General features: G+C 56.1%; 1 protein-coding gene across 2 annotated transcripts; it reads right to left on the reverse strand.

Annotated features, from left to right (window-relative positions):
* Nucleotides 1-5,515: 5,515 nt before the first annotated feature.
* PNPLA3 (patatin like domain 3, 1-acylglycerol-3-phosphate O-acyltransferase) lies at nt 5,516-24,542 on the reverse strand. Of its 2 annotated transcripts, XM_012757659.3 has the most exons (9): nt 24,350-24,542; nt 21,505-21,737; nt 20,388-20,453; nt 18,806-19,015; nt 17,902-17,962; nt 15,145-15,408; nt 13,480-13,612; nt 9,381-9,485; nt 5,516-8,214 (listed from the first exon to the last, which is right to left on the reverse strand). In XM_012757659.3, the coding sequence occupies exons 1-9, from the start codon at nt 24,534-24,536 to the stop codon at nt 8,091-8,093; spliced, it is 1,383 nt and encodes a 460-aa protein (XP_012613113.3). In that variant the 5' UTR covers nt 24,537-24,542; the 3' UTR covers nt 5,516-8,090. The 2 variants fall into 2 exon arrangements, with proteins under 2 accessions (XP_012613113.3, XP_075863042.1); XM_076006927.1 differs by lacking the exon at nt 20,388-20,453.
* Nucleotides 24,543-25,709: the final 1,167 nt, after the last annotated feature.

Below are 25,709 nucleotides of genomic sequence, written 5' to 3' on the forward strand. Positions count from 1 at the left end.
ACGGCGCTCCTGCTGGCTGCGTGGACCCTTCGAGTCACTGGGATCCCCAGGGCTGCGTTTCCTTACTGTCAAAACGGAGGTGATGGTCATCTCTACGTCTCAGGGTCAGATTAAAAGGATAAGCGCATGGTCTCTACCAAAAATAGAAAAATTAGCCAGGCCGTGGTGGCGCCTGCCTGGGTTCCCAGCTAGTCGGGAGATTGAGGCAGGAGGATCGCTTGAGCCCAAGAGTTTGTTGAGGCTGCAGTGAGCTAGGATGACGCCACTGCACTCTATCCGGGGCAACAGAGCAAGACTTTGTCTCAAAAAAAATAAATAAATAAGGTGTGCGCACGAGAGATGGAAAGTAAAAGCTCCTGGCACAGTGCACAGCACACAGTAAGCACTGGATAAATGACCATCCATTCATCTACAACAGGAAATAAGTGAGAGCCGTCTAATTGTTTGGATAGGGGCCAGTCACATCAGTGAACAAGACAGCTATAGGCTTACACTTGGTGGCAAAAGAACTCCCCCACCTCAAAGAAACCACAAAATATAATAAACAACAGGCACACCTTGTGATAGGTACAATGAAAGAAACAAATGAGAGACAAAGAGTGGGAAAACAAGAAGTCTCAGTATTATGTGGGTCGTGTTACCATTCCCTCCTGATAACATAAGCATCATTATTTCACCTCCTCTTCTTCTCCCACTTACTCCCTCCCAGAGACCCTGACACCCTTTTCCACTTAAATAGCAGCCTCCCTGGGCTAAATATTCGAAGCCACATTCCCCTTCTTGCCTGCAAAGAGGCAGAACCCAGAAGCAGCCCGGCCCCTGCCCTTCCCTCACTGTGTCCCGCAGGTTGACCTGTCCATCTGTCTTCCCAGCCACACCGTGAGCCCCATGAAGGCAGGGGTCCAGACCGTCTGGTTCACTCACTGAACCCAGTGCCTGGCACCAATACTCTGTGAATATTGCTAAGTTACTGCTCTCCTACCCTGGACCAGGGCAGAGCCAATGCTCAACCTCAGCCATGAGCAGATGCCACCCATCCCCAAAGACAGAGCTGAGAGAGGGGACCCAGGAGGGAGGACAAGAAGTGTGGCATAATCCTCCCACCACCCGAACACTGGGCTCTCCAAGATGCCCACCAGGCCGTCCTGACTTACTCACTGCTATGTTCCCGACACTTAGAACAGTACCTGGCTCAGTAAAGATTTGATCCCATCATCAAAATTGAAGGTGACATACCCCCCCACCCCCACTCCCAGCCCCAGCCCGTGTTCACAGTGTCCCTTCTGCTTAGGGTGCCCTTGCGTGGCCAGTCTGCTGTGAGTTGCCCATACGGCCTTCAAGGCTCAGCCCACATTGACCCACACTGCCCAAAGGTGAGGTGGTCACATCCCCTGACCCCCAGCCCCACCGTCGCCAGGTGTCCACCCCACAGAGTGGTGTTTCTCTTAGTGTGTCCTGGAGAGTCCCTCTGAGGTGATTATTAAAAATGCATATTGCTGGGCCTTGGTCCAGACCTCCTGAATCAGAGTCTTTGTAAGGTAGAACCGGGAAATCTGCATTTTAAAGAAGTACGCCAGGCAATTCTTTGGTCCACTAAGAACTCATTTAAAAATACTTTTTTTCCATGTCTTCCTTCACCACTAGTTTCCAAAAGTCTTTGAAAACATGGGTCTTATGAGTAACCTGGTCAGAAATGGGCTAGAAGAGGGGCAGAGGTACATGTGGGGGCAGAGGAAGGCAGGGCATCGGCGGGGCGCAGGATGGGGGTCAGGGCAGATGCATGGCAGGCAGGACAGCCCCCCACGAAAGGAGAACCGCAGGAAGGAGTGTGGGCAGAACTGCGCTGGAAATGAGCTGTGACGCCAGGGAGGTCACAGTCCTCTGAGTGTCCATTTTCTCTACTGCAAAATAATGGGAGGGGATCGCTGAGGACGCTGCTTGTTCTATAAAAGATTTTAAAAATCTGTTTAGATTTCACAGTAGGAAGTAATAGGTCCTGAGCATTTGCAGGCTTTTAAGCCCACATTGGATCTCATTTGCCAGGCTATGCCAGACGTCAGATTAGCTCCCGTTTAGCTCGCAGGAGAGCGGGCTTTGTGGACAGACACGCTGGCCGGCACTCAGTCGTGATTCTGTTCCCAAGCTGTGTGGCCCTGGGCAAGGTACGTACAGTTCCGCTCTGGGTCAGAGTTTCCCTCTTTTGTAAAATGGGTGTGGTAAGTAAAGTTTCCCTCTTTTGTAAAATGGGTCGGAGTGTGGCTTTGAGGATTCAGTGGGTTAAAACATGTCAAGGTGTGCCTGGCCCAACGATTAGCTGTCCCTGTTACCGTGTGCCCGGCACTGTGCTAAGTGCTTTCATAAATGGTCTTAGCCGCCATAGTAAGGTGTCCGGCCTTTAATAGAGAATGCAACTGCGACCCTGAGAGAGTAACTAACCCTAAGTCCCCAGCTTGCGAGCCAGGCGGGACCCAGGAGTGTCTGACACGGCCCCCACGATGCCCCAGAAGCCTCCTAGCCCTGCGTTCCCCTCTTTGGGCAACTTTGAAAGGAGGAGGGGACACAAGGGGCTCAGTAACAGGCTGCAGCCGCCACGTTGTCAGTGAGGGAGGAGCTCCAGATGCTGTTCCCGTTACCGGCAGGACCCGCTCTGCCTCCTTTTGAGGCCGGTTTCACAAACCCAGACTTGGAAAGGCCACCCAGTGCCCTAGGCTCAGTGCCCACAGGCCCAAAAATCTGTCTCGACTTCACAGCAACCTGCCCCTGGCCACCGAAGTGAGGCATGCAGGGTCTTGCTGACACTGAGCTCAGATTCAAAAGGCTATGTTAGGTGTGAACAACTTGACGGAGATTTTCAAAGATAATCTAGGAGACTGAACAAATTATAAGCACGAGTCACACGAGCTGGACATTTACATGAAACTCATTCTACCTGTTCCCCGAAGCTCAATTTCCTCATCTGTAAAATGGGGACGATAGCAGTCTACGAGGAAATGTCTGGGGACTGAGTGAGACCAGGCATGGGGCCAGCACACTGTAAACATTGAATAAGCCAGATTCTCTTTCTCCAAACAATACCCTTTTTCTGCATGTCTTTCCTTACTCTTCTTAAGTGCTCTACTTCTAAAGGATAAGCCGTGGGGTTGCCCTGCAGATTGCAACAAGAGTCCAGAGCCAAATATTTGAGAGCCTGTTGTGTGCAAGGCCTTGGGGCAGGATGGCAGAAGGCACAGGTGGAAAACAAAGTCACATGCTTTACCCTCCCCATCAGTGTATAGTAATGTATCAAAGGCTCTGAGAAGTCCTGCAATGCATATTCCTGTTTACTTCTCTGCAACCTAGTATTTCCGGAATGTATTGGGTCATAGAGACTTCTTTTTTTTTTTTTTTTTTTTTTTGAGACAGAGTCTCGCTTTGTTGTCCAGGCTAGAGTGAGTGCCGTGGCGTCAGCCTAGCTCACAGCAACCTCAAACTCCTGGGCTCGAGCGATCCTCCTGCCTCAGCCTCCCGAGTAGCTGGGACTACAGGCATGCGCCACCATGCCCGGCTAATTTTTTATATATATATATCAGTTGGCCAATTAATTTCTTTCTATTTATAGTAGAGACGGGGTCTCGCTCTTGCTCAGGCTGGTTTTGAACTCCTGACCTTGAGCAATCCGCCCGCCTCGGCCTCCCAAGAGCTAGGATTACAGGCGTGAGCCACCGCGCCCGGCCAATAGAGACTTCTTGAGTTTGCTTTTTGAGGCTTTCTGTGGCCTTCGGCAGTGCTGTTCACTAGTATTTCTCATGCTCCTCATTTGGGCAAAAGGTAGAATTGCATTTCCCTGCCCCCCTCCCCCATTCATGTGTCTTGCTTTGGTCAACACACTGTGAACAAAAGGGGTGTGTCACTTCCAGATGAAAACCTTTAAGAACCGTATTTCTTTCACCTGCCACAGCAATCTCGGTCCTCCAGATGCTGGGACAGCTCCAGACGGGGTCTCGGAGTGAGGACAACTTAAAAAGAGCCCAGCCACGTCTGCTGGGCAGGCAGCCCGAAGAGAAATAAACCTTTTGGGTTTTGTTGTTGTTGTTGTTGTTGTTAATGCAGCATTGAAAGGGGCAGCCTTGCAAAAATAACAGGCAAATGCCTAATCCCACAATTGCCCCCATAACGGTTAAAGATCCATCCTGTGAGTTCTCTCATTAACAGGCTCTCTGCAGGAGGGGGTCCTGTTTGGCACAACTTCTGAAAAGAGCTGAATGAACAGAAAAGAGATGTAAATCTGTTTCTTTCAAAATTGTTTTTTTTGCAAATCTGCTTTTTACAGCCTAAAGAGTCCCCGAGCGAACAGCAGGGTGTGAGCGCCAAGCCTCACGAAGGAGTTTCTGACGGCACCTGCCATTTTGACACCCCTTTAGAAAGCCTGGCAGCCGCTGTCAGGCAACACACCCTTTCTCTTTCCACCTCCGGGCGGTGCTTTCCCGACCGCCCAGGGAAAAGTAAATAAACCTTTTCTTCCTATCCTAATCTCTGTCTGGGGAAATCTTTCTGGAAACCCGTGTGCACCAGGATCGCTACCCTAACAGGCATAGTCTAGCCTACCCTAGAAAGTTCTGCAAAGAACTCGGCATTCCAGAAAACCCGGTGTACGAAGTGCTTATCTGGTCTGCTCAGAAGTAGAAATGCAGTTTAGTGGCTACACTGGTTCCCTTAGTAAAATAAAGCCCCAAGTCCCATTGGCCATGTGGACGGGAGGCGTCACCCCATGTGACCTTGGAGGGGTGAAGGTGCCGGTGAGAGCAGGGGGCCAGGGAGAGGCCCACAGCGGGAGGAAGAGGCTCTGAGCTGTGGGTGGGGCTGCAGGGGAGGCCGGGGCTCCTAGGGAAGGCTGGGCTGGGTGCAGGGTGCTCGGTGGCCTGGCAGCAACATGGAGGGCAGATGGGCCCCAGGCTGAGAGGCTGAGAACAGGCCTCGAAGCTGTTGCACAGCCCAGGTGGCAAGTGCTGGGCCTCACGGGGGCAGCAGAGTGCTGGGGACGAGGCCACATTCCAGAGATGTTAGTGGAGGCAGGTCTGGGGTTAAGTGCCCAGTTCCAGGCTCCGGTGGCTTGGAGCTGGCAGAGCGTTGGCGCTCTACTCTGGGGGGCTGAGGCTCAGGTGCTTTCTGTGCTGAGCGGAGCCAGCAGGTGGACTTGACCTCGTCACAGCCAGAGACAGGAGAGGGTGCTCGGAGTGAGTGGGGCCTCCCTGGGAGCCCCCGGTGCACACTTAGCAGAACAGCCATGCCGGGGCCTTGGCGACCAGCCCGGTGCCCAGAATGGAGATGGGGTGGCCTGAGAATCCGGGGTTCCAGAGGAAGCAGAGAGATTCCAGGAGGGTTTGGTCCACAATTCCCAGGAAAGAGCTCCGGGGCTGTGGCAGCCTGGAGGCCCCAGTCAGGCATGGCGAGGAAGACTGCCCCGCAGGAGCCTGGCCGTGACAGAAGCCCGCCACACCGCGGCTCCCCAGAAAGGGCGCAGAGACGGGGAAAGCACTTGGAAAATCACGTTTATTAAGAGTTATTTTCTGATGCTGAAAGTAATGCATGTTGTTCACCATAGAAATTTAGAAAACACACATAAGCACAACAAATAAAATACAATTACATTTCTGACCAGCCTGAGCAAGACCCCATCTATACAAAAAATAGAAAAATTAGCCAGGTGTGGTGACTCGAGCCTATAGTCCCAGCTACTCGGGAGGCTGAGGCAGGAGGATCGCTTGAGCCCAGGAGTTCCAGGCTGCTATGAGCTAGGCTGACACCACAGCACTCTACTTGGGGCAACCAAGTGAGACTCAAAAAAAAAAAAATACAGTTGCAAATAACAGCCTAATGATTACTATAAATATGTTGGTATACATTCTTTCAGTCTTTTTCCTATGTATACACACAGATACATAAACACACCCACACACATTTTATTTTTGTAACAAAATTGGGCGCATGCTCGGCACTAAGTTTTGCTATTTACCAAATAAAGACTGTTGCTCCCTGATATTACATACACTACACGTTGATTATTCCTGAGTGGTTTGTTCCAAAGCATAAAAGCACCATACGTTAAAGAGAAGGCTTGATTGGACGAGGTGGAGGAACTCAGACCGTTTTCATATACTTCCCTGGAGGCGGTTCAGAGGGGAAGGCCTGGAGGCAGTGCCTGCTGGGATCTTCCTAGGGGCTGGCAGGGAAGGAGGGCAGGGTGGCATTTGAGGCACAGGCGGGAGGGAGGCCTTGGCCATTTCTAAAAGAGCTTTACACTTCCTTACTTCCTTCTCTTAGTACACACTTAATAAAAATTATAAAACAAGTGCTCGTTTTAAGAAGGTCGAGTAATTTTATAAAAGCAGAAAGAAAATAAGCCCCATGGTATCCCATCAGCCATTTAACATATTTGTTCCCCAATAATGGTCACAAAACCCATATATGTATCTGTCTATATGGAAATACACTGGTTAGAAAGCACTGGTAAAGTTTAGTTATACCAAATTCAACTAATGACCGAAGATGTGGTTCCAACAGAGGAGAGACAGAAGGAAGCCTACTGGGAAACTTGGCAAGGTATGAGGGTGTGTTGCTAAGAGTCCAGGTGGGTGTCAGGTGTGGCCTCCCCCACCCCATTCCAGCTCTGGGGGGGGCAGAGCCTGGCTCTGACACCCAGCGGGGTGGCAGGTGGAAGAGCCCACCACTCACCAGCACTCAGCTCCCTCGGGGGCAAGCACTCAGCCCCTGGGGAAGGAAGGACCCAGGTTCAAACTCCTGCCCTGCAGGGGGCTTCCGTGCACTAGGTGACCACTCCTTATTTCACAATCTCGTCAAGAGAACAGGCTCACACGGAGTTTGCCCCAGAACCACACCTCCCCACTCCTCAATAAAGCGCTTCGTCCGAACTTGCCAGCTCTTCCACTCCAGGCCACTTGCACAATACAGGTGAGAGTCGTAACCTTCTTTGCCACCTTTAGGAGTTCGAGCACATTACTGTTTCTTTCGTTTTTTTGCTTTTGTTATATCTATATCTATGTCTATATCTATATATATATATCTTAAACTCAAATGCATAGCTAGGAAGAAACACACACATTTCATCTGCGGTCATATTACAGGGAGCTTGCTAACGCACTCGTACACCTGGGCAAAAGGTGGCTTCTCGTCTCAAAGGCTTGCCCCAGCAAGCCTGACAGAGTAGGAAGGACAGAGACAGGCTGAGGCGGTGAGAGAATGCAAAGAGAAAAAAAGGAGGGCAGGCCAGAAGCGTGCAGTTAAAAAGGAGCCGAGTTCGGCCAGGCTGTGGTGGGGACGCCAGCAGCAAGGTGGTGGCCGCTGCCGGCCGGTGACCGCCTTGCAGGCTGGTTTTTTATTTTTTTAAAGCTTGTTCTATTAACATCTCACTGATTCACACAATACACAATTCAACAGATAATACAATCCCCTTACGTTTTAGAAATTATTTTAGTTAGATGAAAAAGGTGTTCTAAGATGATGTAAGTTATCACCTTTTAATGTCGTCTGACAGGTGGTGCCCTTCATGGGAAACGACTGCACCCCGTCCCCCTGCACTGACAGCTTCCTAGAGGGGCGGGGAGGTCACGCTTCTGTCTTCCTCCCACCCCCAGACTGCACAAAGGCCAGCCCAGCCCCTGACCACGGGGCCCCGCCATTCTAGGAACCTCGCAGGGGGACAGTCCAACCACTGGCAGGGCTGTGAGACAGAGCAGGTGACGGACCGCTGTGCTGGGCTTCCACTGCCATTTCCCAAGCAGCTGAGCTAAGTGACACTCAAACACTGGATTTCCTTAAGCGCCGGACTTCCGCATATGTCACAGGTCACTTCCTAGCTTTCCATAAAGCCAAGCCCACTGCCTTTGTGGGGTCATTGCACAGCAGTAGCTGCTCGAGGCTCGGGAAGGGTGAGGACCTCCGAAAGAGCTGCCCAGACTTGCCTCCTCAAATGCCCCGGCCACTCCCCTCCAGTGGAAAGCGGGAGGCGGAGCGCCCTGCACCCCGCAGGCACGCTGCTGCCCGAGGAGAAGGTCGGGCCGGATTTCAGGATGGACTGCGGGGTGGCCTCAGCTTCAGCCCCTCTTGGACAGCCCGTGGGACAGCACCCAGGTCCACACAGAAGCGGGGGATCTCCACGTGCCGGCCGTGTCTGGTTTGCACGGCGAGGCCTTTGGGCCGCTTGCTGGCATTTGGGATCTGAAACAAACGCAGAAAGTCCGCTCAGCGGCCACTCTCGCTGCGCTGAGGGGTGCAGTCTCAGCGAGGGCGGACCCCCTGCGTGCTCTGGGCCCTGCGGGTGGCCCAGCCCAGGCCCACAGCTTCCTCCAGCCCTCAGAGCTGGGTAATGTCACCATCCCGGCCTTCTAAGCCTGTGGCCCTCCCAGCCACCTGGACACCTCCCACTGGAGACCACGGATGTCACCCATCAACGAGTCCCCAATGGGCCTCTTGGTTTCCTCCACACAAACCTGCCTGCCCGCCAGGGAGCCCTCCCACCTCCTGGCACCACCGACACCAGTCCCCAGGCCTGGCCCTCCCGCTCAGGGGGGAGGTCACCAACACCAAGGTGACCGACACCCTGGCAGCAGCCCTGTTGCTGGTGAGCCTGCTGCCGCCTGGGCCCGGGACCCACCCTCCACACGGACACCACTGCCACCTTCCCACTGCAAACCAGATCCCGCCCCGCCCCACCTTCAAATCCTCCCACGTCTGCCAATGAAATGCCCGCAGCAACAGGGGTCCTCCTATCCCCTATGGCCACCGTGAGCCACGCACTGCGGGATGGACTCTCAGAAGCTCACGGAAGCCCAATGATGGGGACTGCCCCCACTGAACAGATGAGAAAACTGAGGCCCACGATTTTCAGGCTAGGCCCAACCCTCATAACTGGAGCAAGCCCCTTCTTGGTCTAGACCGAGTTTTCGGAAGCCAGAAAGTAGCATCATGGCCCGGGTGGCCAGCAACGACACAGACTGCCGGTTCCGCCCCAGGGACTGTGATTCGGAGGCCGGGGAATCTGCGCTACAGGCACCCCGCCACACCCGCTCTGAGAAGCGCACGCTGGCCCTGCCGCCCCCTGTGCGGGGGGCACCGGGGCCCCCTCCTCAGGCACCCAGTGCTGTCTGGCACCCCCGGCCCCCACGCTGAGCCCTCCTCTCCTCTGCCGGCAACACTGGGCTCCACGGACACCCCTCGGGGAGGCGGGTCTGGTCACAGACTTCAGCAGATCGCTGGGACCTCTGGGGACGCCTCGGCCACCTCCAAGACAGGGCCCAGCGCTCAGCCAAACGCCTCCAGAAAGCTACTCGAGGCCTGGTGCACGAGAGAGGCGCCGTCCGGCCCGCACGCCCACAGCCGTCTACCTGGCCGAGGGGAGCAGACGCGCCATCACTCTCGAACAGATCTTCGAGGTCGCCTGCTGCATCCACCGCACGTCCTCGGGAACGTCAGGAAGCCACGCCACCAGTCTGCAGGAGCGAAACCGAGTCCATCAACACACGCGTGCGCGAATGTGTGTGCGCACACACACACGCACACACACGCACACGCTCACTGTGCCGGCATGAAGAAAAGCCAAAGTAAGAGCAAAACGAAGCTAAGCCAGGACCAGTGACTTACAACAGCAGCCTTTGTCCAGGAAGCTGCTGGCATCGCCTCTAACTGCAGCCTGACAGGTGCCCGGGGGTGGACGTGCTGTGACGAGGATGAGCCCACCCACAATCTCCAACGCCAAGTGAGGCCACGCGTGGTCGAGAAAGCTCAAGGGACTTAAGCGGAACTAAAAGGGAAAGACCCTGGCTGTCCAGGGCTCTGCTTGTCTCCGAGGGATGCGGGGGCACTGCCAGCTGCTGCAAAGTGTCCTGCGGTCCAGCTCTGCACCTGCACTGAGGCCCGCTGTCCCTGGTCACCTGCGAGCCCGGCAGGGGCACCGTGGGATCCGGGATGCGGAAGCGGGCGGATTCCGGAGGGGGTGAGGAGGAGGACTCTGGGAGGCTCTCCAGGGAGGGAGCGGAGCTGGATTTTGAAGGAGGACTTGGATTTTAAAAGACACACTGAAGGACACGCGGGACTAACTTGCTAAAGAGAAAGTAAACACGGAAGTGATCTGAAGACGGATGAAGTAAAGCCAGTGCCCGGCCCCGGCACACACGGGGCTTCGCCTCCTGGCCCACCCAGCGTAGCATGGACCGAGCCCCATGGACAGGTGCAGACCTACGAGAAGGGACACATCTGTGAGAGAATGAGAAAGGAGGTGGGTGGGGGCGACTCCCTGAGCGGCAAGAGATTTCAACAGAGCGCTGGACACAGGCGGGAGGGGGGGGGCGGGGCGGGGCTGATGAGACCGGCAGAGCCAGCCCCTGCCCCAGCCCGCCAGTGCTACCAGGAGCAAAGCCTGACAGTTCAGCCAGCGCTCTGGGGAAAGAAAGGGTTTCTAGAAAAGAGGTGGCACCCCCAAACAGACTTCCCTCCTTCTAGCAGTGGGAGGCCCCCAGCCTGCCTGGCAGCTCTGCCAAGTGACACACCTGTCCCTTCTCACTGAGCTCCCGTGCAGGGAGGAGACCTGGGTGGAAAGCAGACCGATGCCCATCACAGCACAGAAATCCAGCCCTGCAGTCCTCTGGTCTACACAGCAACGGAGCACCACAGAGCACGTGCCGAGAACAAGCAGTGTGAAAGAGAAAGATGAAGAAACAGAAAACTGGCCCAGGCTGGGCACTGGTGGCTCAGGCCTGTAATCCTAGCACTCTGGGAGGCAGAGGCGGGCGGATTGCTCGAGGTCAGGAGTTCAAAACTAGCCTGAGCAAGACCCCATCTCTACTATAAATAGAAAAAAATTAATTGGCCAACTAATATATATAGAAAAAATTAGCTGGGCATGATGGTGCATGCCTGTAGTCCCAGCTACTCAAGAGGCTGAGGCAGAAGGATTGCTTGAGCCCAGGAGTTTGAGGTTGCTGTGAGCTAGGCTGACACCACAGCACTCACTGTAGCCTGGGCAACAAAGCGAGACTCTGTGTCAAAAAAAAAAAAAAGAAAGAAAAAGAAAAACTGGCCCAAGAAGAAATGGAAAAGGGAACATTCAGAGGATAGCAAATATCCCAAGAGAATATTACATCCATAAAAGAAGAACAGAATGTTAAGAAAAAAGAACAAGCAGAGAACAAGAGAGGGCTCTTAGAGACTAAATTACGCTTGCTGAAATGAAAAGGTATAGAATAGGGCTGGGTGCTGCGGCTCACGTCTATTATCCCAGCACTCTGGGAGGCCAAGGCAGGAGGATAGCTTGAGGTCAGGAGTTCGAGACCAGCCTGAACAAGAGCGAGACCCCCATCTCTACTAAAAATAGAAAAAAATAGCCGGGCGTGGTGGTGCACTCCTGTAGTCCCAGCTACTTGGGACACTGAGGCAGGAGGATCGCTTGAGCCCAGGAGTGTGAGGTTGCTGTGAGCTAGGCTGACGCCACGGCACTCTAGCCCAGGCAACAGAGCGAGACTCTGTCTCAAAAAAAAAAAAAAAAAATGTAGAATAGGACGGAAGATAAAATCTGAGGGACTCTGTCACAGCAGAGGCAAAAAAAAGGACGAAGACAGATGAAAAATGTGGGAAAGAGAGAGTCAGACAGAAAGACAGGATCCAACCCAGGAGGTCAAACGCCCATGTAATAAGCGCTGCAGAAAGAGAAAATAACGATAATGGGAGAGACAGGATTACAGAAATAACCGCAGTCAACCCTTTCCCAGAGCTGGAGAAAAGACGAAGGCTTTGGCTGAGAGTCCCCGGTGACCGGCCAGCAGAATAAATGGAAGAAAGACTCACACCCAGCCATGGCCTCATGAAATTTCAGACCATGGGGGACAAAAAGCCAGTCCAAGGGCATCCGCCTGCCAAGAAGTGAGACTGTGACCGGCAGTGACTCCTTGATACCAGGTCTGGGCGGAATGCTGTCCAAGATTCCGGGGGGATGATTCCCAACCTGCAACTGCACCTGCGGCCAACCTGCCCAGCGGACGGGGCAGGAAATGAGCTCCTGTCCCAGCAGGCGTCACTTCCGTGGGAAGTGGCCGGAGGCCCCACTCCAGAGAAACAAGGGAAAAGCCATGAAAAGGGAAGATACAGGATCCACGAAACAGGGGTCCCGGGATGGGACGTGGCAGGACGGAGCTGTGGGGTGGACCTGCAGGCGCCCGCCTGGGTGGAGCCAGACAGGGAGGACTCTGGGAGGTCCCTGGACAACCGGCGGGGCCGGACCCTCAGGAGGACCTCACAAACTCGCTGCTGACGGCCGGCCGGCGCCCTTCCAGGAGCATTTCCCAGGATTCCCCGGGAATCCGAGTCTTCACTCCTCGAAGAACATGGAATCTGAGATTATTTTAATCGCTTCCATGTTAAATTGTCAAGCCCAGGGCCAAGTCCACTGGTGGCTTGGGGCCTCTTCACAGTCGGCAGGTCGCGCCTGCCCTCCTCCCCTTCCCTGGACTCCCTCCCGGCCCCTATAACCCCATTCCCGATGTCTCTTAGCTCAACTTTTTTTTTCAGTCAGATCAGGGTAATTTTTTTTTTTTTTAATCGAGTGCTTCCCACTTCCTGGCAATCCACCGAGACAGTTTTTCTTATCTAGGTATTACAGAAGAATACACCGAGGCTCAGAGAAGTTGAGTAACTTGCCTGAGGTCACACAGCTTAGAAACTGCAGAGCCCTGGTCTATTTCTAAAGCCCATATTCTTATCTGTCATCCAGTTTTTGCTCTCATTGTTATTATCTGAAAACACAAATCAGCAGCGTTGCTAACTGGGTGCTTACTGTGGCTAAGCACATCGTGCACGGCACCTCCTAGAGACTCCTGACCGCCCGCTAATTAGGTGATTTCTCTAACTACCCTGACTTCCCAGACAAGCTGCAGCACAGAGAGGTCAATTCAGTTGTCCAGGGCCACACAGCTGCAGTAAGCAGTGCAGGCAGGATTTGAACCAGGGCAGTCTGACTACTACGCCAAGCTGCTGACCCTCTGCCTCGTTTCAGGGAAAGCCAGATCAGTAAGTTTTAGGAGCACCTCGCTTTGATCTCCTAATCGATGACTCTGAATCATATGAACAAACTACGGCTAGAACGAAAGATGGGAGTCCCTAAACTCTGCTCCCTTCATGTGATTTTAAGGGGAAACTGGCCCGCTAGCCAGCCCTGTGACCGCAGAGCTGTGACCCCAGACCCTCTGGGCCTCGGTTTCCTCAGGCCCCCATGAGAGGCTGGACCAGGTGCCATACGAGTCCACTGCCTGGGGGTCCCGAGTTTGCGGTGTGTGACAGGTGCACACGGCCGTGAGGACGGGCGGGCAGCTTTCGGGGACCGTGAGCCGCGTCCCGCTGTGCAGGGAGCCAGGCCCCAGGCCCAGGGCCTCGCCGCTGTGAGCTCCGTCCCCACGCCAGCCCCGCGAGGAGGACGATGTCTCGGAAAATGCTCACCGCTGGGTGAAAATGACCGCAGACTCCACGGGCAGCGTGCAGGGCAGCATCACGTAGGACATGATCTTGACCGGAAAGAAGTTGCAGATCCTGCTCATGTAGCCCCCTCTGTCCATGACTGCTCTGCTCAGCGCTGCAAAAGACAATCTGCAGCTGCAGCTCCCTCCTCTGTGAAGGCCCAGCTACTTCGCTCCGGGACGCGCCGAGTTGCCGGGAAGCACGAGGCGCTGGCCACGGCAGGGTCAGGCGCGTTCCGGGTGAGACACGCGCTGGGGTCTGCCAGCCTGTCCCTTCCAGGGCGAGTGGGGGACGTGGCTCAGAACGGCCCTGAGGGACACACGGCTCCCAAGTCGCAGCTCTCTTAAATGGACAAATATGTTTGGAAGCAGCCGTTCCAAAAAGCCTTTTTTTTTTTTTTTTGAAAGCCAGGGCCATTTTCAATGTCACAGTTGAAATTCAATAGATGCTGGTGTACAAGTCACGAGGCCAAGCACCGTGCTGCACAAAGGAGTCGGCTATGGCCCGCGGCACAGCCGATCACGGAAACAGCCGCGCCGGCTGCAGCGGCACATTCATCCTACAACCCGCTCAAACGCCCCACGCCGGGCCTGACCTCTCGGCTGGATCCAGCACCTTCTTCCTGCAGCCCCAGCCTTAGACTTCCCCTGATGACCTTGTGACCCCTCGAGTCTCCCGATCTTTAGGGTGTTTGCACCCCGAGGGCCGGGAATCGTGTCTGATTCATCTTTGAACCTCTCCTGCCGCCTGACTCAGAAGCTGGCCCGTGGCTCCATCTGTCTGCCTGGCTCAGTCTGCTCAGGCCTCTATGACAAGACGCCACTGGCTGGTGGCTTATAAACAACAAACATTTATCTCCCACAGTTCTGGGAAGTCCCGGATAAAGGCGCCGGGAGACGTCCTGGTGTCTGGTGAGGGCTCCTTCTTCGCAGACAGCGCCTCCGTGTCCCCAAGGGACGAAAGGGCTCCCTGGGGCCTCCCAAAGGCCCTGCCTCCTAAGACCACTACTTGAGGGGTTAGGATTTCAGCACACAGATTTGGGGGGCAGGACACAAACATTCAGACCAAACCACTGTCCATTTAATATTTGGTGACATTAAAAAATACAGCACCATTCAGTGGAGGTTCAAAACTGTGGGTTGGGGGGAAGTAGTGATTTAGGAGAGGCCTCGAGAAAGGAGGCCTTGAGGTGGGAGGATGGTGGACAGTGGCGTTCTGAGTAAGGGGCCGAGTCCCAGTGGCCGGACCCCCGGCCCAGGGTCCACACACCGGCCACAGACACAGCTTAGGAGCCGTGCCGGGGACACGGACGGAGCCGGCAAGGCGAGCGAGGGCCCGGCTGCTGCCGGCAGGAGCCTGTGCGGTCAGCCCAGTGGGCCCAGGTGGCGTTTGTTTGCCTTCTGATCAGGACCCCATGAGATGGGAGACGCGGCAAGGCGCTGGCATGGGCGAGGCCTGTGCTGGAGGTGGCGACCCCAACCTGGGCCCGTGTGGGTGGGCGGTGACGCTCCCCACCGGCCTGCCCTGGTCACTCTGTGCATCACTCCCCACGTGGCCGCTTCACCTTCCTCCTTAGCACACACTTTCACTCTCTCGGACTCTCACAGGACACATATGTGGCCCCTGCGCACCCCAAGGAGCCGGTACCTCTAGTGAGCGTGGGCGAGAGGGTCCCCAGAATGCTCTTATCCCAAGGCAGGATGCCCTTGTCCCAGGTCAGTATGCTCTTGTCCCAGGGCAGCATGCTGAGGCCCAGGCGGTCCAGCAGCTCAGCCCCCTCGAGCCCCGTCTCCGTGGCAGCCGGCCCCAGGGAAGACTCCAGGCTCTTGTTCTCCCGGCAGGGCCCAGCGACCTCCGACTCCTTGTCTTCTGGGGGCAACTCCGGGAACGGCTGCGGCCTGTTACAGATGCCTGCAACGGCACGGAAAGCAAACCGTCAGGCGGCGTGGGAGGCGAGAGGATCGTACCCGCCCCTGCCCCCGGTGGGCTACAGCGCAGGTGAACCACCCCGAGGGAAACTGCCGGCCTGTCATTAGCAAAGTCCAAGGGGAAGGGGGCCGGTGTCTGTCACACAGAGAAAGAAGAGTGGGGTTTGAAGGCAGACGCATGTTGAGTTCAGCTCCTGCTAGCTGTGTGGGCTCCATCTCCACGTCTGGACTCGCGGGTGGAGACACAGGGTTGTAACTAACACACTAACGGGCCGCTGGTCCAGCCTGCCTTCCAGACCCGGAGCCCGGCGCCCAGCCGTCCGGCCTCGTAGCAGCCACGCAACCAATACCGGCATCGCCATCTGTTTTTCAGCTGAAGAATCAAAAGCACAGAGACTGTAACAGATCTGTCTGAAGCCACACAGCTAGTCTGTGGCAGGGCCAGGATCTGCAGTGGGGCCCGAGGTCAAAGGGGGCCCCCTCACACAGCCTTGCAAGCCTTGCTGCGTGAGGAGCGCTGGCACCCGCACGTGCCGGGCCCTGCCCTGGGCGCCGGGACTCAGCCGCCCACGCCGGCGAGGGGCCTTGTTCTCGCAGAATCCACACAGAGGCCAGGGCCGGCGGACAGGGGGTTTCAGGCGCCCACGGCCGCACCTGGCCCAACTCTCGCTTGCAACCCCAGGTTAGAGAGACCAGGCACTGCTCCTTGGTGCCCGAGCTTTGCTCCCCGGAGTAACTCGCATTTGTGCCTCCCCCAAGCTTTCCAGGCCTCTATCAGACACACTCCTCACCCCCGGAGAAGTCACCTTCCCTTGGGTGTGTTGAAGGAGTCTGTCCCCAGAGAGATGATGCCTCGGGACACGCGGTGGCCAAACCAGTGAGCAGAGCCCTGTGTGTGCCCCGCCTCAACTGCCGTAGCCACAGCCGGGACCTCGCCCTAGCGGTGACTTCCTCTTCCCGAATCTCCTGTGGGTCGTTTCCAAACCCTGTTCCCCTGGGCCCCGTCGAATTGGTTTCCTTCTCACCACCCTCACCACCCTGACCCCAGCCAAGCCTCCCACTGTCTCACTGGCCTCCTGCACACGGGTCTCCCACTCCCGCTCCACCGCCAGGGGGCTTCCAAAGCTCCCTTCTGACGCCCCTCCCTCCTGTTTCCACAGCCATCAGTGGCTCCCTACTGCTGCGGGATGCAACCCTCACCCCCCCACCAGGTCCACGAGCCATCAGTGGCTCCCTACTGCTGCGGGATGCAACCCTCACCCCCACTACCAGGTCCACGAGCCATCAGTGGCTCCCTACTGCTGCGGGATGCAACCCTCACCCCCGCTACCAGGTCCACGAGCCATCAGTGGCTCCCTACTGCTGCGGGATGCAACCCTCACCCCCGCTACCAGGTCCACGAGGCCCGGCCTGCCCCTCCACTTTCACTTACCACCGTTCTGCCCCTCCTCATCCATCTCTTAGTGCTGTGCCCCCAGCACCACCACCCCAGCCACACGGGCCTTCCTTCCATCTTCTCTATGTCCTGCAGGCCTCACATCCACGGCCCCCATTCCTAGAGCTCTCCTACTCATCCCCAAAGTCTCAATGCAGGTTCAGATCCTTCTGGAAGCCCCACTGTCCTCAGGCCCTAGAGACCCCACGGCACCCTGCGTCTTCCCGTCAGCACGCCACTGTGCTCACTGATCAGCCCTCTCCCCCCAGGAGACCCGCAAGCCCACGTCTCTTCGGTCACTGCAGTGTCCCCGGCACACAGCCAATTGCTTGCACAGTGAACACTGTCCGAGAAGATCAACACATGTGTGGCCAAATAAACACGGCCTCCCTGGTCTTGGCCAAAGACTGAATCAGAAGATCAATACATTAACCAACTTTTAGTATTAAAAAAAATAGCTCCAAACACACCTAATATTTGATTCTGGTCTAATATTTCCCTTTTTTTTTTTTTTAAACACGCAGGAGACTGAAACACTCTTATATTTCTAGAGCCCACTCCGCCAGCCTGGAGAAGCCAGGATGACTTGAAGCCAGGATCTTGACTTGGGAAGGAAAACAAACTGGCCTTTGGATGTGACCGCACCTGGACTCTGACGGCTTCATCTGGGGCTGGGCCCAGAAGCCCTGCCAACTTCAGCCCTTGTTCAGCTGAAGGATCACAAGTTGGAAAGAAAAACAAGCTGCCTTCAGATGTGGTGACACCGCGGAGGGACAGAGGCCTGGAGCTGTGACATCTCAGTCTGGGTCCCGGCTCTGCCCCTCGGGGAGGGGGTGCTCCTGGGCTCTCCTCTCCAAGCCTCCGTTTCCCCAAGTGACCGATGGGGCAAAGGTTCCCTGTGTCAGGGCTGACGAGCAGGTGGAGTATGACAGGGGAGGCGTTGAGCGCCGAGTGATGGATCCAGGGCAAAGCTCCAGTTTACCGCGACTGCTAACGACGCTCGCTGAGAGGGCCCACCGGACCCTCCCGGCCCGTACTTACCTGTCTCTTCCAAGAACCGCAGCGCGTCCAGATATCCTCGAAGGCATAGCTCTCCAAGCACCTGTGAGCAGATGGAGCGAGTGACTGCGGGGGAGTCACTAAGTGCCTCTATTCAAACGTCCTCCGAAGACTGCCGAGGAGAACCGGAGAACCGTCCAGCCCCAGAGCTGCTGTACGTGCTGAGCACGGCCACCTCGAGACTGAAGAAAGCGCTTTGCACTCCCAGGAGACAGTCTCCCGTGGGACTGGGCTCGAGTGTCACCACTCCACGGAGACTTTGCTGGCACCCCAGCATGACAGGGGCTTGTGTCTCTGCGCTCCCTTGGTCCTGGGATAAGCCTCCCCCATAACAAATCTCAGGGCCTGCCCTAACTGCCACTAGGACAATAAAGCTGCCTCCTCCACTCACCTGTGTAGGAACCACAGGAAAACCAACCCTCCCCTGGGCGCCTGCACGACTGTGCGCAGCGCACCGTACAGCCGGCTTTCTCCCCAGGAGCACCGCTGTTGGCGCACACGGCCTGCACGTTCTCTACGTGAGGGGGTGAGGCAACCTACAACAGCAGCAATCAAAACAGGTTCAACCACCCAGTGTGGCGGCTCTTGACCATGGCTGCAATGAACAATCATCTTGGTAACCGAAAAAGCTAAAGGCTACACCCCCCCTACTGAAACCACAGTCCCCGGAAGTGGGAGCCGAGCTTCAGGCCTGGGTGTATCTTCCCAGGCGATTCCCGTTACCAAGGTGGTGCGTCCCCGAGCTTCTGGGGCAAACACCTTTTCTTTGAGTTGATTGCCAACAGCACTGGTGACAATTCGGTCTGATTGCACAGATAACAACTGGCATCTCCAGGGAGGCAAAGAAGAGCTGCGCACACACACACCCCCAAACACGCGCACTCACCTTGGGCTCCGGGGGGTAAAGCGCTCTCATAAGAAGGTGGATGTTCTCTGAGCAGATGCGCAGTCTGAAGTTGCTGATGTTCACGTGAAGAAAGTTCGTGGACCTGGTTTTAGGGCAGATGTCATACTCCCCGTAGAAGGGGGAGACAGTGATGGTCGTTTTGGCATCAAGTAAGGGCATGTTGTCACTCGCTCCTCCGTCTACATATCGCTTTTAAGGTAGAGAAAGAAAGCCCGATAATGTCTGAAGCTCTGGGCTAACGTTTAATACGTTTTCAGACCAGAGCCACACACAGGCTGACACGCTGGGACGACAGTGGCTTTGGAACCACTCTTGCAACAGATCCTTACTGGGCATGTTTGTGCCAGGCCAGGCTCCACACTGGCGCTCAGCGTTGCCGTATGCTGTTGTACAGTAAGTGCACTGCACCAAAGTGCCTGGCAAAGAGGTAGACGGAGACTGCAGCCCCCCAGCGCTGTGCTGGCCAAGCCGCGTGGGCGGGCAGGCACCCGGAGGTATGCCCGTGTCATGGGCGTGAAGGGGCCACGTGAACGAGGGGTGCGTTACGCACTGGGAACAAGTGTGATGCACACCCAAAGAAGACAGATGTCAGTGAATTCAAACCCAGACACCCTTGCTTGGGAAACCTGGGAGAAGGTATCTAACCTGTGGGCCGTTCTCCCTCCACACCCTGAAAGTGAGAAGCGGTGACTTAAGGGGCTTCTGAGACAAATGAAACAGTGCACCTGGGACCCAGACAGCTCTCAGAAAATGTCCTGTAAGGGGTAGTCACCCTCCTGTGGTTTCCCCTTCACATTCAGTGAATGTGTCTGCCTCTTTCTGCAGTAGAAAAAGAAGAAGAAATGTCCTCGTATCCCACAGTGAAGTGGCATTTTGGATAAATTCTTCTGAGGATGAGTTTCCTTTCCTTTTACATCCCTGAGCGAAGGCTCAGTAAGGACTGCAGATGTAGTACCTGGCTTGTGACAGATGTCTCCTAAGTGTGACTTCCCCCTGCCACATGCCTTTGCCTATGCTACCTACAGGATTCTATCAAATATCCTGTTAGCGTTCTCATGTGCTCAGACGTGACTCCTAGAAGGCTAGTTATTTTCAAACCTAAACTTCCCTTGTGCATCGCAAAGCGGCAAAACAAAATAAAGCAAAACCCTGTTAGGCCAGACTCACAGCCTGTTGTGTTTTTTTTGGTTTAGGAAATATATGACTGCTATACTTCCCCGTAAGAATAAAGCTCTACCTTACTGAGCGACGGATTCTCCAGTGCCTTATACTTTAACTAGGCCACGGGGAAGCTATCTTCCGTGCTCGTGTGAGCCAGCGGCTCGCTGGTTCGGACAGCGAGATAATGAACTACGCGGGAAGGAAGTTTTGCCTCCCCGGCGGCCTGCAAATAGGGCCGGCTGCGGCTTCGCTGTGGGGGAGGCTGCGAGGGCCAAGGCTCCGCATTCACACAGTCAGGGGAGCCTGACACTGGCGGCTGGGCTCGTGGGCAGGAGCCGTGTGACACGCCTTACGTGGGAAGCCGCGGCCCCGCGCGGCAGCTGTGGGAAAGCAGACTCACCACGCCTCGGAAGGTGGGGGGGATTAAGCCGCAGTAGACAGGGATGAAGCAGGAGCACAGCAGGGCCTGCGGACACAGAGGGAGTGAATCCACGTTTTTCCCTGCTCCTGCATAACAAGCCTTCCACAAATGAGTGAGGCAAGGAATCTGTAACACGCGGGGTGAACTGACATGCGCACAGGTCCTGCAGGCCCGTGGTCTCAGCCACGGCGCGAGCTGCTGAACAGCACTGCCCTCGGCCTTCGACCTCCTCTCCTTGCTCCCCACGAGAGCCGCACTGGGTCTTCGCAGACAGCACCCAGGTTTGCTGACTCAATGACTGGAAGGGGCTAGATGGGCGCTTCTCACATGCCGATATTCGTGAGCATCATTGGAGAGCTTGCGGAACCCCCTACCCTGTGCCCCACCCCCGGGATGCTGACGCATCAGGTCGGAGGTGAGGTCCGAGAGCCAGCAGTTGTAATAACCCCCCTGCAGATGCTGCCGCTGCCGGTCCCAGGACCACACTCTGAGAAGCACCACGCTACAGGGCATGAAGCCGGAAACCGCACTGCGTCACTGAGACAAGAGATTCACGCGGGGACAGACAGGAGCTGGCTATTTAGAGGAAGCTTCTGGAAACAAGGTTAAACAGAGGGTGAAACTGGCTGCTGGACAGCTGGTTGGATGTGCCAGGCTGCTGTCTCATACAGAGCTATGTTGGGTAAAATGTAGCCATTCATCCAAGGAACTCTTAGGAAAAGCATGAACTAAACTGAGTGGTATTGTGATACTGCAAATTATCTTCCCTGTGCCAGATTCTAAGCACAGAGGCAAATAAGACACGTTCCCATGCTTGTGAGGCTTCCTCATCATGGAACAGGCATGAAGATGCTCAGAAGGACACAGGCAGCATAGGTCCCTTGCACACGGTGGTCATGGGCCAAGTGTTTAAGGAGGGGGAGGGATTATTTGAAACTGAAACTGCCCTGGGACATTGAGGGTTTACAGACGTTAGGGACCAAACCACTGGGTGCAGAGTGTATGTCACTCCGGTGCAGGAGATCTATAACAGCCCTCTTTCCAAAACAAAAGAGCCTTTCTTCCTTGACAATACCCAGATAAACAAATTGCTTACGTCCACAACTTCATCTTTGGAATGAAAATCAGACACCAACACATTTTCCCCATCCGACACTCTGGTGAGTGAGATGCAGACTTTGCCGGAGATGCGTTTGTGGATGTCAGCTGGGAGGTATTTGCAGAGATTGTCTCGGATATATTTGCTTATGTTGAAGGATGGATGAAAGATGCCAATGTTCCTTCTTTTGGCCATCCTGACTAACTCCATGAGGATCTGCAGAGTAAGGTCTAGGGGCAGGAGACAGATACATGAAAGAATGTACCACACTGGAGATGGGAATACTTCTTGGCAAAACCATAAACCAGAAAGCAAGGAAGCTGCCAACCTTTTTCCAGACCTGCGCTATCTAATACAGTAGCCACAGGTGACCACTAAGCCCTCGAAATGTGATTTGTCTGGATTGAGACATGTAAAATATACGTTGGATTTCAAAGGCTTAGTATGAAATATGTCATCAATAATGTTGCATGTTGATTAGATGTGAAAACGGTACTCTGGATATACTGAGCTCAATGAAGTTAATTTCACCCGTGTCTTTTACTTCTTCCAACACGACTCCTAGGAAACGCACAGCGGCATGCATGACTTGTAGTGTACGACACCGCACGGCACTGCTCTAGGCCTGAGCCACAGCAAGGGGCCTCCCACTTCCAGTGGCCCAGGCGAGCACTCCCCATCTTCATGCCCCACAAAGCCAGAGGCATGGAACCCATCAGCATCTGAGCTTTGGCACGGATGGCCTTGACACTGTAGGGTGCAGAAGAAAGAATGCAAGTTTGGACTCGAGTTCAAATCCTGCTTCCACCTTTGACTATCGGAATGGCCTCAATAAGGCACTTCACAACCTAAGTCTCAGACTGTGTCTTTTTAGCCATAGGACAAGATTCACCTACCTTTTGGAGACAGAATTCGATAAAATACAATCTGTAAGGTGCTCAACCCGGAAGAGGCTTCTAATAAATAGCTACTATTCTCGACCTTAAGCCTTTACTGCCAGAATTACCTGTGTAGTGAGCACAGGGTACATTCATGCTCCATCTGACCTCACGTACTGGCCTGGCCCCTCTGGCCCCTCTGCACTGTCCGGGCATGTAGGGCCACCCCGCTCGGCCTGGTACCTGGCCAGCCACGCATTCTAGGATACCCAAAGACAAACATGCCCCAGCTTGTCCTGATCCAACTCTGACCTCGATGCGTGGCTCTCCGTCCTCGAGTGGCCCCACTGAGCCTGGCCAAAGGGGTGGAATTGCACACGGCTGGCAGCTTCTGCCTGTCTCTCCTGCCAAGGCAGCCCTGGCTCACATGCGCTGAGGAGCTGTGTCCAGGTCACAGCTTCTGGGAAGTGCTCAGCAGGCCCCAAGTGCACAGCCCCCTCTTAGACGGGGGTAAAGCAGGAGCCTGGTGCCAACACCTCCAGATGCACTTTCCAGGGACTGGGTGCTCCCTGAGCCTCCCCATGTCCCACTGGGCACAGCCCGAGGCTGCAACAGTCCTCTGCCCAGTCAGGAGCCGCCTCTGTACTGGAGCATGCTACAGGCTCCTGGGATCAGCACATTTGAATCTTGTCCTAATTAAACATTCGTCCATGTGGGTGTCCATAGGCCACCTTAGGATCCAAGGGCTGGCTTTTATCATTGCTAAAGCCCAGGGTGTGCAGAGGGTCATGTGGCCAGGCTAGTCTAATCTCCCCGGAGACCACACTTCCTGCCCTAATCTCCTCCCCACCTCCCTGGGGAGGGCTGACAGCCAGAGCGGTGCAATCCCTAATCCCCACCTCCCAGTCAGCCCAGGGTCTGCTCACCGATCCTACCCAATGGCAGGGCTCTGCCTTCCAGCAGGGGTTTCCACTCCCTGCTCGTTCTAGCAGCCAGCACAGAGTAGATTGTTAGGAAAGCCCAGAGAAACGGGAGCTGATAAGGGGCATTATCTGCCCCTCTGGGGAACCTCTGGGTGTCAACAGCTCCATACTGCCACTTGCCCCAGGCCCTGCGCACTGGGTCAGACCCCCTCCATCCCTGGGAAGGATGCCACACCCTAGTAGTTCAGGCTAGTGAGGCACAAACCTCAAGTGTTCCCGTACCCCAGGCCCCACATGGACAAATGTTTAATCAGGACAAGATTCGAGCGTGCATGATCTCCCTTCCAGTGGCACTGGCTCAGGCCAGTGGGGACCAGAGGAGAGGATGGGATGGGGGACTCCACGCCCCCGGCCCCCACCTTGCGCGCCATGGTCGCGACTCCAGCTAGTCTGCTCTGGAGGACGCCCTAGGGTCGCTCCCTCTAAGAGGACACCCAGCCTCCAGGGGGCTGGACTGCAACCCAAAGCGCGCGGGCGCAGGGCGTCTGCAGTCCCTCCGGCCCCAATCGGGAAGGCGCCCACACTGGGACTCGGCCAGAGCCCACTCTTGGTCAGACCCAGCGCACATCGGCCCTTCGGCAGCTCAGCGGGCCAGCGTGTCCCCAGCGGACACCCTGGACCCTCCGTCCCCGGGTCCCGCCCCTCCTCCCAGTCGCTCTGAGATCACGGCTCTCAAGGTTGTGGAGGCCAGGGGCTCCCTTCCAGCCCAGCCCGAGCGCTGAGGAGGTTTGGGGCGGGGAGACTGGGCTCCCACCCGGACGGCTCCGGGTTCCCACGTTCACAAGAGCCGCCCCTCAGGAGCGCCCCTTCCCGGCCCAGCGACAGAGACCCCTGCGAGGGGAGCGAGGACGCCCCAAGGAGGAGTCGTCTGCACGAGGAGACCCACAGGGCGCACCCCGCGGTGTCCCCGTCCGCCCGCCCGTGGGCGGTGTCTGCCCGTTCTCCGGGGTCCCGCCCGCTCTCCGGGGGCCCCGCACGCACCCAGCGGGATCCCGGCCGTGCAGACGACGCAGTGCAGCGCGCCGCTCGAGGCGCCGAAGAGCATGCGCGCATCGCGCAGGAGGTGCGGCGCGCGCTCGCTCAGGCAGCGGGTGGCGCCGATGTGGTACAGGCCGAGGAAGCCGCAGCCCGAGAAGGACAGGCTCCAGCCGCGCTCCGGGTCGTACATGGCGGGGCGCGGGGCGCGGGGCGCGGGGCGCGGAGGTCGGGCCGGGTCGGTCCCGCGCGGGCTGCAGCGCTCGCGCTCCCCGCCCGGCCGCGCCGCCGGGGATATCCCGCGCGGCCACCGCCGGCCCCGCCCCGCGCCGTCCGCGGGAGCCCTGGGGCGACGCCGGCCCCTCCCCCCCTCCCCCCCCCCCCCCGGGCCGGGCGGGGGGCGGGGAGGGGCGCCTGCGCCGGCCTGGGAGCCCGACTGGGGAGACCTCTCCCCCCCAGGACTGTGGACGGCTGGGGAGGAGGGGCTTCCTCCTCTGTTCCTTTTCCTCCTGAAGTCGGGGAGAGTCGCAGTTGGGTCCTTCGTGTCCCTCTGACACTTGATCCGTCCCCCTTTCACACCAGGACAGTCAGCCTACAGCGGTGTCGTTTGTCCATTTCTGCAGTTTTTTTAAATGATTTTGTCTTCAATCCATGGCAAGTGGTAGGGACTTTTCACTGAATGACAGTGACAGGACATTTCCATCTCAGCGTTTCTCTTATAAGTAAAGCTGGTGGACTGTGCAAGGTGGCGCATGCCTGTGGTCCCAGCTCCTTGGGAGGCTGAGGCGGGAGGATTATTTGAGGCCAGGGGTTTGAGGCTGCAGTGAGCTGTGATCTCACCACTGCACTCCAGCCTCGGTGACAGAGCAAGACTCAAGACCGTGCCTGTAAAATAAAAAATAAAAAAGTAAAGATTGTGAATGACAGGTGCTGGGGTGAGGGTGGAGGTGGGGGCGGGGTGGGGGAAGGGCAACGTAGTAAGAACGTGGGAGTTTGCTGCCGTAACAAAGTACTATAGTTTGGATGAATTATAAACAGGGAACAAAGCTTTCTCACAGTTCTGGAGGCTGGGGAGCTCAAGTCCAAGGTGCCAGCAGATTCCATATCTGGGGAGGGGCATTCTGCATAAAGGACAACTTGTTGCTTCACCCTCACCTGGTGGAAGGGGCAAGGCTGCTCTCTGGCAGCGCTAATCCCCACGCTCCAGAGACAGAGAGAGGAAGGAGCGGGCAAGGGTCTCCTTGTCCAGCTCTCCCCGCTCCTTGCCTGGTGTCTGGTGGGGCGGGCCATGGCATGGTGGCTCAGAGTGCAGGCTTTGGCGTCAGGTGGCCGGGGCACAAATGCCGGCTTCTCTGATCACTAGCCT

The sequence above is a fragment of the Microcebus murinus genome, chromosome 10 (genome assembly GCF_040939455.1).
Source record: "Microcebus murinus isolate Inina chromosome 10, M.murinus_Inina_mat1.0, whole genome shotgun sequence".
Classification (NCBI taxonomy): domain Eukaryota; kingdom Metazoa; phylum Chordata; class Mammalia; order Primates; family Cheirogaleidae; genus Microcebus; species Microcebus murinus.

What these genes read in the sequence shown, in the direction of transcription:
- PNPLA3 (XM_012757659.3), bottom strand. Translation starts at nt 24,536, where the DNA reads ATGTACGACCCGGAGCGCGGCTGGAGCCTGTCCTTCTCGGGCTGCGGC. An exon ending in CTCGCCCACGCTCACTAGAG is followed by an intron (nt 13,613 to 15,144) that starts GTACCGGCTCCT and finishes TGTCTTTTGCAG; the next exon opens with CGCTGAGCAGAGCAGTCATG. An exon ending in CGTCTGCTCCCCTCGGCCAG is followed by an intron (nt 8,215 to 9,380) that starts GTAGACGGCTGT and finishes CGTTTGTTTCAG; the next exon opens with ATCCCAAATGCCAGCAAGCG.